The sequence below is a fragment of the Coenobita brevimanus genome, chromosome 66 (assembly GCF_032717465.1).
Source record: "Coenobita brevimanus isolate Jiangsu-jjx chromosome 66, ASM3271746v2, whole genome shotgun sequence".
Classification (NCBI taxonomy): Eukaryota; Metazoa; Arthropoda; class Malacostraca; order Decapoda; family Coenobitidae; genus Coenobita; species Coenobita brevimanus.
Genome location: NC_137019.1, coordinates 24,824,753 through 24,839,410, shown reverse-complemented (window position 1 = coordinate 24,839,410; position 14,658 = coordinate 24,824,753). Strand labels below are relative to the sequence as shown.

Genomic DNA, 14,658 nt, shown 5'->3' with positions numbered 1-14,658 from the left:
TGTGTGTGTGTGAACAAAATAACTAAAAAAAGTTATAAGATATTATCTAGATTTGGTGGAGGGGTAGAGGGGGAGCCAAGGATTTGACCTATTGCATTTTAGAACAATAAGTCAAAGGTAAGGATCATACAAAAAGATCAAAGTTTCACCTGGCAAGGTCAACGTAAGCAGATTTCATTCAGTTTAGACCAAACGTGGTGGAAGGGTTGAGGGTAAAGTAAGAACGAAACGGTGTATTATACAGTCAAAGGGAAAGGTCGCAAGGCAAGGTCAGTGTTCGACATGTGTGTGTTTGTGTTAACAAAATAATTAAAATACTTTTGCTCTGGTTCCGAACAAACGATGGAAAAGCTGAGAGTTAGCCACAGGGTTGATGAATAGTTTTAGAGAACGAGGTTGGAGGTCAAGGTCACCTGGAAGTTCAGCTTAAATAGTTATTATCTGATTTAGAGTAAACTTTACGGAAAGGTTCAGGGTAAAGACAGAATAAAGGCATGGCCGTGCACACGGGGGAGGGGGTTGGGGGTTTAACCCCCCATTGGAAAAGAATGAAAAATTCGAATCAAGATAATACTGAAAACGCGACTCATTAAATTAATTAAATCATGCAAAGAATGTTACGAGACAGAAAAAAATAGAAAACGTTTAAAAGTTCTACAGAATACAAGAACGAACTAATTAAACTGTTTCACAAAGGTCCTAGAATGTTTTGTTACTGAAGACAATAAATGCAAAGGTCATGGAAGGTTACTGAAAAAAAAAAAAAGTTTGTAGAACGCTGTGGAAACTTCTAGACTGTTTCATAACGGTATATAAACGGCACTTCTGTTCAGAGTGTATTTGTTACTGTCAGAAATCACCGAGTGAAGAAGTGTTTTCTCTTACTTTTTTTTTTTTTTTTTTTTTTAAATTAGTGAAGGTGTCAAGTAAACGACCGAATTCTTTGTATCACTTCCAAGATTCTGTAAATTCAGCATGTAAATTATAGTGAGTTTGTTTCCTTTCAGCACTTCAGTCTGTTACAGTACCTAAGTTTGCCTTACTGCGCTACATAGTTTAGTGGGTAATTAAGGCACTCCAACCGGATTGAGCCTGTGCAAGCTTACATCCAAAGAATGGTTAGGGTTTATTCCTCATGTAATGCCACTCAAGGATGAGTGAGGCTGGTTTCTCATCTAACTTGCCTAGCTCCGGGCTCCAACGCTTCTCATGGGGCAACACAGGATTAGATGATGAATGAATTAATTAATGAAATAAAAATGAATAAACTGTGTTATGACAATACTTTTTCTTAACCCCCCCCCTTTCAAAAATCCTGCACACGGCCCTGAATAAAATAATTCGATTATGAAGACAATCACTTACATTTCAAGGTCGCAGGGAAAGGTCAAGGTCATGGTCAAATGGCAGGGTCAACTTAAACAGCTTTGATCCGATTTAGATCAAACCTTGTGGAAGGGATTCGATTATGAAAATAATCGGTAGAAGGTCAAGATCACAAGTCATAGTCAAATTTTAGGCTCTCAGAGCACTTGGTGGACGAGTGAGTATAGCACACACTAAATGCTGTTTCTTGTTATTGCTGTATATTATAAGGTATAATTTTTATATTTAGGCCCTTTTACATAATACCTGTCCTACTTACACCGTGTATCACAGTTACCACGTTAAGCAACAGTGCTTTGTGTTAACGTGAATACAATCATCTTTTCACTCAGATGACCCCTCGTACAAAATTTTTCACCATCGTCACTGAGTGTCTTCCTCTAGCTTGCAGTTCTTAACATAAATACTGGCTTTTAACGCTAATTTACTCCAGGGATTTTCTCCTGTAGCAGGACAGTGCATTCACCACAGTGTGAATCTTGTGTGCCTGAGTTACAATGCTTTATTTTTGGTAAAATTTTTCAGAAGAAGAAAAAAATAAAAGTTTTGTGGGCGTGTAATGTAACGAGTTGACATCGCTTCACGATCTTTTCAAAAGCAAAAGTAAAGTACAACAATAGAAGGAATGGTTTTAACGAAAGAAAACTTAGCGGTAATAACATTAGTTTACCACACGCGACCAGTAGCGTCAGTAGTTGACAGACTCATTTCAAAAGCACTAGTAAGAAGAAACGATACTGCTCCTTTATTTAATGAACGTAATTTCTCTGTTAGTTTAATTCAAATCCGGGGACCGCCCGGAGGGAGGGTCAGAGAGGAAAAGATGGTGGTGGGTGTTGGGCAAGGCGGGATAGTTACGTACACCTAGTGAAGATCAGCACTGTATGAAGGGCGGCATGGGAAGAGAGAACATAATTATTTCTCTTGCAAGTATGGTGCTGCCGTAGAAAACGAGTGAGACTGCTGGAAAGCAGTGGTAAATTTAGGTGTGGATGGTGGTCGGGAATGGGGCATAGTGGATGTAATACACTCTACGAAGGTAGACGTTGTTAACTTGATCATTACAGAAGTGGCAATGGCATTTTTCAACATTTCTACAAGACCAAGACGAAGAAGAAGAAAAAACACATAACCCTATCTTATTATCTTAGTATCTATTGTTTCACGAGGCAGGTAAACAGAGGCATTATTTGCAAAACTTTCGAAGAGTATAGATTTGGCAGCAGTTTAATAGCTAATTTATTTCCATATTTACTGTAAAGTTTCCCAAGGGATCATGTTTAAAATAGGCGTCTGTTCAATTCTATTATACTATTAAATTATTCCAGCCAGAAACTGTTATCCCAAACAATTATGAACCAATACTATTTGATAATCATAAAAGACAGACTTTCAGCTGTAATTTAACAGTAATTCTTGGACAGGGGGAGGCGGCTTCATTTCTCAGCGGGAAATAAACCCCTACTAGTAGTTATCACGAGCATTAGAGGTGAATCTCACAGCCCTTCAGTACCCCAATCTTTCAATACAGGTGACCTGACAATGTTCCTTACATCCTTTTGGAGATGAGTCCTCAAAGTACAGGTAAATGATGCCGTTCTTATCAGAGGAGTCGGCAATTTCTTCTCTTCCGCCCCCCCCCCCCAACAGGATTTCTAAGGCAGCTTAGGAATGGTGAATTGGAGGGCATTGTGAGGTCCATGTCTATATTTTGGTTAATTACCGAACAGATCCTGCCAATCATTTGTCGTTGCTGGGAGGGACATAGGATGGAGAGAGTGGGGAAAGGTGAGGTTGATTTTTAAGTGCGGTACGGGTTTCTACATTGCTGTACAAACGCAGATGATTTTCACGTGATTATCAATCACACAGAGAAGAAACTACACACTCCACATACAAGTATGTCACATTTAGCTAGCAAAGGCAAGTTCCATTTCCAGCCAAAGACTACTCTGTCTTCAGCCCACATGATTCCTTCCTACAGAAGCTCCCATTCCAGAACTTCCAAGAGAAACACTCACCTCATCCAAACATTCAGTCCCCATCACAAATGTCATTATATTTACCTCACTCATCTCCTCCCCTACCACCTTACCAATCATTCAAACATCAAGCTTCCCCTCCACCAATGCCGTCGAGGCTAAACGCACCGTCATCACAGACATCAGGATCAACACTATCTCTCCATCTACTGTACATCAACGCACAACCAGTCTCTCCTTCCTCAAACCATGGCCACTGACCTAAATCACTCCATCACTTCTCCCCAGCCTCAGTCTCAGTCACCTTCCCCATAACCAAACCCACAATTCCAGCAACCTCACACCGATGTCCAACCCGTCTTTCCTGCATCGCACCATGGCTCTAGTGACCTTCACCTCCATTTCTACAATTTCACTCAAAACTTCATCCTTCTCTTCTCCTACAGCAGGCTTTTCTTGCCCTCTTCCCTGGAGCCTGGCAACAGTTACGTTATCCACAACTGGGCTAAACTCTTAATGTGTCCTTGTCATGGTAATAGTTTTAAAGAGGCCTCAGACCATGTCCATAACTATTACTGTGCTCGAGGAAACAGTGTATAACTGAAGCGGAGGAGCCTATCAGATTATGCTGGTAATGAGGCACAACATATGTCGGAGATGGGAGGGATCTGAATGTACTGTATCAGAGGAAAAAATAGATTACCTCTCAAGTTGCACCAGTAACCGGCATACGATCATATCCTCACAGCCCGATCCCATTTATATACTCAGACACACTCCTTATACCTGATACATACCCTGGCCTACCCCACTTTTGCTTGACCACACACAGTGAAGGGACACCTAACAGTGCGGAAATACCTAATACAATGACCTAACTTAACCTGACCTACCTCAGTGAGGAGGGACTAACACAGTGAGGGGATACTTACTTGGCCACTGGCAAGTACTTCTGTAGCTCTTTGACGTACTGTTCCCGCCTGGAGCTAGTAGGACAGTGGCTGGACATCCAGGCCACAACATGAGGCCTGTTGACGAAGGAGGACCAGGCAGGGCCCATCACGTCCTGCAGTGTGTGTCCTGCCTTCAGTGCCGCCAGGTACTTCTTCATGGCCTTCCCATGACTGGACATAAGGTTGGGTCGCAGCGGCCTGCAATACATATACTGTACCACCAAATGAATGTGTTCCTCCTTCAGAGGCTTACGTGGCACCAGCCAGAGGACACACACACACACACACACACACACACACACACACGCACGCGCACGCACGCACGCGCGCGCACACACACACACACACACACACACACACACACACACACACACACACACACACACACACACACACACACACACACAGTCTCTTCGCCGCACTGTTGCATCTTTATTTCATTTCCATCGCTACTTCAATGGTCACTGCTCCTCTGAACTGTCTGCTTGCATCCCTTCACCTCTACGACGGGCGCGTAGCACCCGTCCTACAACAAACTCTCATCTCTTTTCTGTCCAGCTCTCTAATACAAGAGTTAACCGTTACTCCCAGTCCTTCATTTATGCAACAGGTCAACTCTGGAACTGTCTCCCTCTGTATTTCCTACTTCCTATGATCTCCAGTCTTTCAAACGCAGTGTGTCCAGGCATCTCGAAATGAACAGATCTTAAATTTGGCTCTTTTTTTGTATTGTTTTTGTTTTTTTCTTGGAAGGAAAGGCTTGCCGGCCCCTGGCCTTTGGTTCCTTCTTCCTTGCATAAAAAAAAGCACACACACACACACACACACACACACACACACACACACACACACACACTGAATTCTTGTCTCCCATTTTTTCTGAAAGCATTAAATATAACAGTGATAAAATTTTCTAGTCTTGAAACAACATTTACAAATGACTGCTGGTTTGATATTTCTCAGTGTAAAACATTTAGACAGGGCTGTAACTTTCCCTCTGTAGGCCTCCTTAAATAGACTGACCTTACTGAGGCTCCCAGAGACAGAAAATACCCGTAGTTGGCAAGAACATCTGACTCTCTGTGGAAAGTCATGGTCCAGTTTATTAATGGATCCATATGATGCACATTTATGCTGTGAACGCGTGACTGGCTGATGGGGCTGGACTGGGATTCCCCATGGACCCACACCCATCTCTGGTGCCACGGACGGGGCGGTGGCGGAAGATTTCGGGGTGAGAAGCTGGAAATGGCAATACTCCTAATCAGATAAATTAAACAGACGTCTGGGAAGAGTAATTATGCAAAAGTAATTGATTTCTCCTGACAAAATGATTTTCGGTCTCTCTCTCTCTCTCTCTCTCTCTCCCTCTCTCTCTCTCTCTCTCTCTCTCTCTCTCTTTCTCATGTATACACGGAAGAAGTGGTAGTCAAGTGATTTGAGAAGTACTTTGTTTTCTGATAGGACGCGAGTTCGATCCCAGGTTGTAACTTTCCCTTTGTAGGCCTCCTTAAATACGACTGACCTTACTGAGGCTCCCAGAGACAGAAAATACCCGTAGTTGGCAAGAACATCTGACTCTCTGTGGAAAGTCATTTCATGATGTGATTTTCGTTAAAACCGACTTTACTGAGCTCTCGGAAGACCCACCGACACACAAACACCCCATTTAATTATATTGAGAAAGCCATAGCGTATCTTGGACATGAACGGTGGGTGTTAGTGCCAATGTAGTGGCATGTGAAGATACAATCGACTCCACTTACAAGCTCTACAAGCGGTGGTGTGTTGGAAGTCAAAGTGATTCAGTACAAGGTCTCCGTTAACCACGCGCGTCTACTGAGCTGGTGCAGTCCCATTATACTGGTCATAATAGGACGACTCCTACTTGTATATCTACAGCCTTCATACTTGGAGATTAATAAGTCATATATAACGTCAGTACATGTGTGTGCATCTTTGCTCACAGTAACGGCTTTGGGGAGGGTGTGGATGTAGAGTGACAGAGGCATGTGGGCCCTGGTTAAATCTCAGTTTAATGAGCCAACCACGAGACTGTCTAGTCACACTGTGATCGAGTATATAATTTACTTTGTATAATACTGTTATCATGTTATAAGCGGTAACACTTTGATATTATTTTCCATAATTACCTCCACCAAGCAGGTTATGTTTTACCTCGCGTTGGTTTGTTTGTCCGTCTATCTGTCTGTCTGTTAGCAGGATTACTCAAAAAGTTAAGAACTGAGTTTGGTTAAATATTGTGGAAGGGTGGGCCTTGAGCCAAGGAATAAATGATTGAAGTTTGGGCAGGATCTGGCTCAGGATCCAGAGTATCCCGCACAATACCTCCAAACGCTCTCAGTGAATTTCAATGAAACTGTTTGAAAAGGGGCACCATGGACCAAGAAAGAAATGATCGAATTATGGGGTTGATCCGGATCCTACATCCACGGAATTACTCAAAAAGTTATGATCGAATTTTGATGAAATTTTGTGGAAGGGTGAGCCATGGGCAAAGGAACACATTATCAAAATCTGGGCCGGATCCGGATCCGGAGTATCCCGCACAATATCTCCAGAATTTCTCGATGAATTTCAATGAAATCTTGTGGAAAGGTGGGCCATGGATCAAGAAAGGATTGATTAAATTTTGGAGTGGATCCAGAACCAGATCCTGATCCTATATCCACAAATCTGGATCCTTTTTAATGGCAATGGCATTGGTGGAGGTATTCACTGATTGAAGGCTTTCTAGTATATTCGTATAATTCTGCCACTGTGGTTGTGCAGTCACTGGTGAGGGGATTGCATTTTATTGTATTGAATTTGTTTAAGCGTGGTGTTCGAAAAATGGAAAAAACTAATCATCTATATCTATCTATCTATGGTGAATCTATATCTATCTGTCTATCTGTATACTGGCATCCAATAATTACGTTCAGTAGTAGCCTACATGATTATATATCAAAATATTTGGATTTTTTACAAGACCATTACACAGAGAGCAAAGAAGTAATATCAGTTTAATTAATTCAATATTTGCTTCTATTCAAATGAAAGTTTTATATAAAAGGTGTGATAAAGAATAATATGATGAAATTTGTTTCTTTCGTGTCCCACAGCAGTCAAATTATGTTAATTATCAAGCACTGTAGCTTTTGAATTAGTGAGAAAATGGTATACCAGCTGTCAAAGATACTGTTTGTCTGACCCTGAAATCCTGATGTAAGCCTTGTGATCACAGCAAGAGAAGAGCTGTTTTCTCTGAATGGACCACCGGCTGTTTTCCTGCTTAAATTTCTATTATGAAAATATAATATGCCATTGCTGATCTTTATACACAACTTGGCAGGTTTTCTGGGTACCGGTATATATTGTCTAAAGGGACGCTTGCCCATTAAAGATGCAAACATCCCATCAATAAATTTCATAATCTCTGAGGGAATATTGCCCCCTTTACAATTTTCAACAAAAATCTCAAACAGGTCTTTGACTGGGTTACACTTATCCAGCAGCTTTCTTGAAGGACGTTTTATTTCGTCATCAAATCGAATGCAACCAGTTTCAGGAGGGATGAACAGTGACCGTGCATTTAGGACTGGCCCTATTGTTCCTTTTCTCATACTGAAGAATTTATGTGAAGGGGTGGGAATGTTCATATTAGCACTTATTCAAGATAAACAGAAAACAAAATGATGAATCAAATATAGATATTTCTGGTTAGTACCATGGGGTGTACGGTTGAAATGCACCGTATACTGAAAATTTCACATATTAGAAATCATTGAATCAATGAAAATAAATGTGTATGGTCGACATCTCACTCTATCGTTGTCATTTACAGTACTTCCCCATTATTGACTGTCATTTTAAAAAAGACTTTTGGTCAAAGAAAGATAATAGATCTTTTAACGTACTGTGCTAGGTATCACCCCATTTGAATAATTGTGGGATTAGCAGCCTTACTGAGCTCGTCCACCTGCTGACCTCCATAAAATTTGACGGTTCAGAAAATCTGCTCCTTGTTCTGGAGAATGTTCCTCACTGTCGGTTCAAGTAAGCCAAGTTCACGTCTAGTGTTTGAGTTACTTTTACCTTGCTTTTTTAAACTATAATTTCATTTATCAGCTTAAGAGTGATCCTATTATTCTTTGATTTATGCGGTAGGCCCATGATGTAACAGGTAAGCAAGAGCGGGTCTTATACAATGCAAAAAACACCAAAATATGCGAGCGCGGAGAGGGCAGACACAGATTTAGTCTTGAGACTTGAGAGATGCCGTGAGGTAGGGAAAGGGCAAGGAAACCGATCAACCATCTGATGGTGGCTTCGGGTACTAATATTTTAAGCGGAAACACAGTTTTCCCCTTGCTTTAAGACGACAGATTCACATTTTAGAATCACATTTCGCATATACAAATTTTTTTCCTGAGTTGAGTTCGCATAATAGGTGTTTCGCATATTGAGATCCCCCATATTATATTGGGAGACCCCACTGTAATGGTATCCCCATCGGGCAAATTGCCTCTATCTCTTACACTGACTGAGATTGAAATGTAGGATTCACAGTGTTTGCACTCCTCACAGATGCAGGAAGGTGCAGTTGCGACAGTAAGAAACGGACAGGGTTAATATTAAAAGTTTTGCCAACAGAGGGCAGGCTAATGGCACAAGCTCACCTCCCACCTTCCCCCTCCAGAGCACTGGTTAGACTGTCGGTAGGATCCAAGGTTTCATGCCTGGCCAGGTGTTCCATTTGTCCTACTTTAATGTGCAGGAGCAAAATTTAATTGACCGTTCCTAACGAAATAATATTGTTACTTCCCCATCCCACACTGATACAGGCTCCAACAACAGATGTTCAGTATAGGAAGGACGTTGCCCAGTGAGTTGTTCTTCCTATGGTTAGCCTTTCGGTGTACAGCATACAAGAGCAGCTCAGGCGTCATAAATAAATACTGTCTTCTTAAGTTCATTGTCCTTATTTTCCAAGTATTTACACTTAATGCTTTCAAACTTCACTGTTTTCACAGTTACCGAAAGTATACAAACTGTAGTAACACTTCACTGACATTCAAATTCAATTGAAAACCGACTAAACTTGCTCTTGTCTCTTCCCAGTCCTTATATAAGCTTCAATTGTTCAAGAATGATCTACATTCTACAAGAGCAATAGTTGCCAACTCAGAGATATCCAAACATGCTTGAGTTTCTTACACTGCACAACACTCTAAATTAATTAGCATACAAACCCAATTTAAATAATATAATTATACAATCACACAAATAAAACATCATAAAGAAACAGAGCACAAAAATTTATGCATAACTTACAACACAGCTACTCTCACAAACAGCAGGCAAACTGGCAACTCTGACTCATAACGGTAAAATACCAGGAACAACGGGAAACGTCGAGAAGTTCCTCAACTACCTAACTGTCAAATCTCGCTTCTTAACGCTACCCCTCCCTATAGTCCTTCCAAAATTTCGAGATCGTTTGGGCGTTGTCCCTCACGGGAATTCCCCTTCGTGCGACGCTGACCAAAACACACCTCTCTGTCTCATGTCAGCTAGTTACCACTTCTAAATGAAATTTATTTACAATATATATATATATAATTCTCTAATAAGAATGTATATTGTAAGAAAATGTCTATTGTTTTTAATAACAACAATGACTTTTTATAAATACCTCAACACTTGGCAACGTTGCTTTCCAACACTGTCACGCTTGTGGGTGAGTCAGTGAGGGTAGGTCAGGTGTCAATCAGCAGGTCACTTCCACCCTGACTGCCATCAAAGATGGAAGCTCCTAACCCTACTACTCGCCCTCGTCTGCTCCACAGTTGAGAAAAAGAACTTATTTACATCGTAAATAAGTATATTTTAGAAGAGAAGGCAAACAAAGGACCTATAATTCATCCCTCAAAAGCTGTTGCTCGAACAGCAAAAAAAAGTATAGACTTTTGATAGAAATAAATCTCCATAATGCAGAGAGAGAGAGAGACAGAGAGACAGACAGAGAGACAGAGAGACAGAGAGACAGACAGACAGACGGACAGACAGACAGACAGACAGAGTCAGGAGGTTTTTCCTCAAATTCTATTAAGTCATAAAACCGTATAGACTTTTTATAGAAATAAATCGCCATAAAATGTTGATTATATGTGCAGAGAGAGAGAGAGAGAGAGAGAGAGAGGTAGTGAGCTGGGAGTGAGGGTTGTCCCATGAGGTTTGTCTCTAATCCGATATTTGGCCCAGTAGAAACTGCGGCAATGTCGCACTTAGGGGAATTTCCATGAGGGACAACGCCTAAACAACCTTGATATTTTGGAAGGACTATATAGTCCTTTGTCGTCCTGACAACACTACACAATATATACAGACATAAACCTTGATCCTAATGGAACATCTAACTATACACAAAATAATCCTTCAACTTATCAGGTCTTCTTCTATGCCACTTCCGATGACGTCCTTGCTCCTCCACACAGTCCATTCCTCCGGGAAGGTCTTGGTCCTCTTAATCACTTCTTCCCTTGGTAACCTGTCACCATCCTCTTACACTTAAGCTCCTTGGTCCTCCTCAACATCCTCGGCTGGGGGAGAGCACGATTCCTCGGAGACATCCCAGCTGTACTGTCCTGGTCCATGGTACTGCCACGGGTGGTTCATGTGTACCACCTTTGGGCAAGACTTCCTGCCTCTCCGAATCCGATACATTATGTTGATAGGCGGTCCAACACAGTGTAAGGCCCGTCCCATAAGCTCTACAGCTTCGGTGACTGTCCTTTCTTTCACTGAGGATTTTATAACCAGACTTGGTCATCATCCTTGAAGTTCACCTCACTTGCCTTGGCATCATATTTGCACTTCAACATCTCTCCGGAAAACTTGAGGGCTCCTCGCACTTATTGATGTACTTCAGCCAGCCTTTCCTGAAAATACTTTGCATAGCTGGAGGTATCTGTAGGCAGCTTTCCACCAGGTGGTCATCCCATTAACAAGTCAATGGGTAACCATAACTCGTGGCTCAACATCAGTTTTTGCAGAGGTGTAGCCGGTAGACTCATGGAATGCAGACCAATATGCCATCAGCAACGCAGGTAATTTCTGGTCCCACTGTTTGTCCCTCTATGCAGTACTTGGCCCGTTCTTGTTCCAGGGTCCAGTTGAATTTCTCCACCATCACATCTGACTGTGGCCTCAGGGGGATTGTCCTAGTCTTCTTGATCCCCAGTAACCTGCAGCACTCACGGAACACAACAGACTCGAAGTTTCTACCCTGGTCTGAATGTAGCTCTCGTGTCAACCCAACATAACAGAAAAACTTGTCAACCAACAGCTGAGCAACAGTTGCAGCCTCTTGATCAGGGATGGCATAGGCTTCTGGCTTTGTGAAGTAGTCCATGGTAATACATATATACCAGTTTCCTCTTTCAGTGAGAGGAAGAGGTCCAGCAATGTCCACTGCGACTCTCCATTGATGCACCCACTTGGTACAGCTGGAGAGGGACGCAACCACGTTTCTTGGGTCCTTTCTTGGCACAACATACATCACAGGTCCGACATCACTCTTCAACATCCTGACGCATGCCAATCCGGTAGAATCTCTGTCGCAGCTGGCCTAGGGTTTCTTCACTCCCAGGTACCCACTAGTGATCTGGGTATGAGACTCATCCAAGATATCGGACCTCATCTTCTTCGGAACCACCAGTTGCCAATATTTGCTGAGGCCATTGGCTATCTCCCACTGATGCTCCAGTTGGCCATTGTTCAAACAAAGAAGGTCCCACTGACCCCATTAGCTCTTGGTTGCAGGGCCTAACCTGGAAGCTTCTTCTCAAGATGGTCGCACTGTACTCTGCTGCAACCAGTCTAGCATCTTCCATCTGCATCTTCTTTATGTTTGCTTCATCCAACGTTGGCCCTGTCACTGCAGTACAGCTGCATTTCTTAGTATGATCGTTTTTACAACACTGCCAGCACTCTGGATCACAAGGCCGATGACTCAGGCTGTCAGCATTGCCATGTACCTGCCCAGAACGGTGCTGCACCTCATAATTGTGCTGGTCTAGCTTCACAAGCCAGCGTGCCAGTTGTCCTTCCAAATTCTTTAGCTTTTTCAGCCACTTGTTGCCACATAGTCTGTCCTGATGATGAAGTTTTACCCATACAGGTAGGGATGGAAGAAATCAAGGCTCTTCATCACTGCCAAGAGCTCCTTATGGGTCACACAGTAGTTCTGCTGTGGTGTGCTGAGCTTCTTCCTGTAATATGCTACCACATACTCTTTTTCAGTCTTCTTCTGACACAGGGCTCCACCAATACCATAGTCACTAGCATCACAGTCCAAGATAAATGGCTGACTCTCATAAGGGTACGGCAATACTGGAGAGCTTGTCAATGCATGCCTGAGTTCTTTGAAGGCCTTCTGAGTCTCTGCAGTCAATGCAAACCTTTGCCTTTTCCCCAACAGCTTGTGTAGAGGTGTAGCTATTGTCACAAAGTCCTTGACAAAACGCTGGTAATAGATACACAAGCCAAGAAAACTCCTTAGCTCCTTCACACAAGTTGGAACTGGCAAGTCTTCCTCAGCTGCCACCTTTTCCAGGTCAGTACGAACGCTGCTTTCGCCTATAATGTGTCCCAGGTACTTTACTTCCTTCTGAAACAATGGCACTTCTTGGGGTTCAGCTTGAGGTGCGCTGCGCAGATTCTGTTGAACACCTCTGACAGCCTATCTAATTCCTGGTCGAAAGTCTGTCCAAACATAAGTACATCGTCCAGATAGATGAGGGCCGTCTTCCAGTGCAGGCCCTCCAGTACGCAACCCATTAGATGCTCAAAAGTAACTGGGGCATTGCATAGGCCAAAAGGCATCACCTTAAACTGCCAAAAACCCCGCCCATTTGAAAAGGCCGTTTTCTTTTAGTCCTTCTCTGCAACCATGACCTGATGATATACTGCCTTCATGTCTAGGGTGGAGAACCACTTAGCACCTGCCAGAGCATCCAGGGTGTCATCAATTCTTTTCAAGGGGTACGCATCCTTCACTGTCACATCATTCAGGGCTCGATAAGCTACACAGCACCTTACTGAGCCATCCTTCTTCCTTACTAGAACCACTGCTGATGCCCAAGGACTGCTGGACTTTTTTATTACCCCTTGACTTTGGAGATTCTCCATCACCTTCCCCATTTCTTGCCATTGAGTTAGCACCATCCTACACGCCAGCTGTTTAATCGGGCAGTGATCCCCGGTGTCTATACTATGCTCCACCAGATCAGTGCACCCCAGGTCTAGGTCTTTGGTGGAGAAGACATCAGCAAACTTCGTTAGCAACTGCTTCAGCTTCAGGACTTGTGAGCCATCAAGGCATTGGCAACTCCTTGAAAATAGGTCTTGTAGGTGGTATGGCACATACCCATCTTCCTTGACTATTCTCCTTTTACAGGCCTTCCTCTGATGCCACTCAGAGTTCACCGCATGGCACAGTCCCACAATTTCTCCCTCATTGATATTCTGTGGCTCACGGGAGAAATTGGCCACCACAATCGGCACTTCATTTGCATCCGTTTCCACCAGTGTTCTCCCCACCATCTCACTGGCCTTCGTCTTCCACCTTACATCAGGCTCCACTACCCCTATACATCTGTCAAATGAGCCACTCACCTTACACTGGAGCAACAGATCTGATTTTGGGGATATCACTGTAGTGCGGAGCGCCCTCACCTTGCCACTGGAACTGGTACATTTCACTGCTGTGACAGGGACTGACCTTCCTCGAACCTTCAGCTTCATGGAGCAGGAGTCTGGCTCACATCCCATGGACATCAGATAGTCCAGACCCAGAAGGCAAGAATCCTCCATGTCGGCCACGTATACTGGAAGAGTAGCATCTTGCCCTGCCACTTCAGTCCGGACATCCAGGGGTCCCCTCAGTTCCGCACGGTGCCCAGTAATGCCACACAGTTGTTCTGATGACTCAGGCAGACACCGATGATGTAACACATCAGGCCTCACAAAAGTCTGCTCTGAGGCCGAATCAATCACCAGGGAACACTTCCTTCCGCCTATCCTTCCGTCTAGTCACACACTGTCAATTGCCATTCTCTTGCATTTTCTCAGTGGTGGGGCTACTTGGGAAAAGCTGGCTGGTGGTTGCCCCTTCACACCAGCCTCCACTAGTTTTCCGCTTCTTTCTGGTCTGCAACCTTGTTCTCATCATCCTTTTTCTTTCTTTGGACACTCAGAACTGAAGTGTCCCAATCACCACATGTCCAACACGCTGTTGTTACAATTGAAGATTTCCCTGCTCTGCTCTGTTC

General features: G+C 43.2%; 1 protein-coding gene across 1 annotated transcript in view; it reads right to left on the bottom strand.

The window, feature by feature from the left end:
* Nucleotides 1-14,158, bottom strand: part of LOC145405313 (alpha-(1,3)-fucosyltransferase C-like) — a 114,486-nt gene extending 100,328 nt beyond the window's left edge. The window contains exons 1-5 of the mRNA XM_080276734.1: nt 14,109-14,158; nt 13,864-13,982; nt 12,742-12,964; nt 5,345-5,563; nt 4,301-4,519 (exon numbers count right to left, since the gene is read on the bottom strand). Of these exons, the coding sequence (XP_080132860.1) occupies nt 4,301-4,519; nt 5,345-5,563; nt 12,742-12,964; nt 13,864-13,982; nt 14,109-14,158 (830 nt within the window). The remainder of the gene's footprint in view (nt 1-4,300; nt 4,520-5,344; nt 5,564-12,741; nt 12,965-13,863; nt 13,983-14,108) is intronic.
* Between the last annotated feature and the right edge of the window lie 500 nt (nt 14,159-14,658).